Here is a 1412-nt window from a genome sequence, read left to right as displayed (position 1 = left end):
CACCCCCGCTCCATCCCTTACTCCCTTCCCGCTGTCTCTCCCCTCCTCACCCATGCACTCCCCGACCCCCCAGCTCCCCCCCAACCCGCGGGTTTGCCGTAGGCCTCGGCCACTTGGCAGGTCCTGGCCTCCCCGGAACCCCAACGGGGAATGGACCGGAATAATGTGGGGTTGGGGGTCGAGCAGGTTACCTACCGGTCCGGTGCTCATCTTGTCTCCTGGGCTAGAGTCAGAGTCGCTACCTCCCAGGCCCAGCGCTCCCGCCGTCTCCCTGGTTACCCCGCCGCCGCCAGGCCACACCCCTCCCTGCCTTAAAGGTACAGGTCACATTCCAGTCTGCCGATTTATATCTGACAGACATCTCAAACCAGAAACTGAAACAAAGGTTGCTCTTGTGGTAGTGCTCCAACAGTGGCACCTGCTCCATAACATTTCTGGACAGTTTGATGAGAAAATATCCAGAAGACCATGGGCCAAGTGCTGAAGAATGGGATTAGAATAAATGGATGTTTGATAACCAGTATGGGCATAATGCGCAGAAGAGTTTCTTTCTGTGCTGTAAATTTTCTATGAATCTATCTAAAAGTTGCCCCTGAAAGGGCCTATAGCAACATAGTGTTTCCTACGTTTGGGCCAGGTAGTTCAGCTTCAAGTTCCAGCTGTCACACAAAGCATACCATAACATTTCTGAGCAGCTTCATACTTTGAAGTCACGTTTTTCTCCAAGTTACCTCTCATAACAACGAAAAGTTTCTTGTTAGCACATTGAATGAGTCAGAGGATGAAGTGGATCTGGGGAACAGTGTAGTTCTAAGATAGCGTGAAACAGTGCTTTTGGAGAGAGAGGTCGAGAGTGTGCATATGGCGACACATGAAACTGAGTGTGGATCCGAGGATGCAGCGAGAACAGCTCTGTGTGGAACATTGAACATCACAGAGATATCTTGATCCTGGGTGGATTCAAAACACAAAGGATGAAACTTTAGTTGGAATCCACATGGGATGAGTAGAGCTGGAGGCAGTCACCTCCAGTGGGATGCCGGCACCAGACACATATTCCCCTTCCCTCCCTTGTCAGCCTTCTGCAATGACCATTCCCTTCGGGACACCTTGTCCACTCCTCCTTCACTCCCAACAAGCCCCCAAAGTCTCACGGCACCTTACCCTGCAACCGTTTACTTCCTCCCTCCTCAGTATCCAAGGGCCCAAACACACCTACGTGCACTTCACTCAATTTGATCTACAGCATTCGTTGCTCACAGTGTGGTCTCCTCTACACTGGGGAAATGAAGCATAGACTGGGTGACCACATCGCAGAACATCTACGTTCTGCCTGCAAAAATAAAACCCTGAGCTTCTAGTCACCCGACACTTCAACACACCACCTTGTTCCCTGACCAACATCTCCGTCT

General features: G+C 51.1%; 1 protein-coding gene across 3 annotated transcripts in view; it reads right to left on the bottom strand.

Annotated features, from left to right (window-relative positions):
- LOC109919867 (POC1 centriolar protein homolog A-like) overlaps positions 1 to 302 on the bottom strand; it is an 81202-nt gene extending 80900 nt beyond the window's left edge. Inside the window, exon 1 of one of the 3 annotated variants that reach the window (XM_048606440.1) lies at positions 196 to 302. In XM_048606440.1, the coding sequence (XP_048462397.1) occupies positions 196 to 210 (15 nt within the window). In that variant the 5' untranslated portion in view covers positions 211 to 302. The remainder of the gene's footprint in view (positions 1 to 195) is intronic. The other 2 variants (XM_048606441.1, XM_048606439.1) reach the window with 2 other exon arrangements.
- Between the last annotated feature and the right edge of the window lie 1110 nt (positions 303 to 1412).

The sequence above is a fragment of the Rhincodon typus genome, chromosome 16 (genome assembly GCF_021869965.1).
Source record: "Rhincodon typus isolate 14 chromosome 16, sRhiTyp1.1, whole genome shotgun sequence".
Classification (NCBI taxonomy): Eukaryota; Metazoa; Chordata; class Chondrichthyes; order Orectolobiformes; family Rhincodontidae; genus Rhincodon; species Rhincodon typus.
This window is presented reverse-complemented; position numbering and strand designations above follow the sequence as displayed.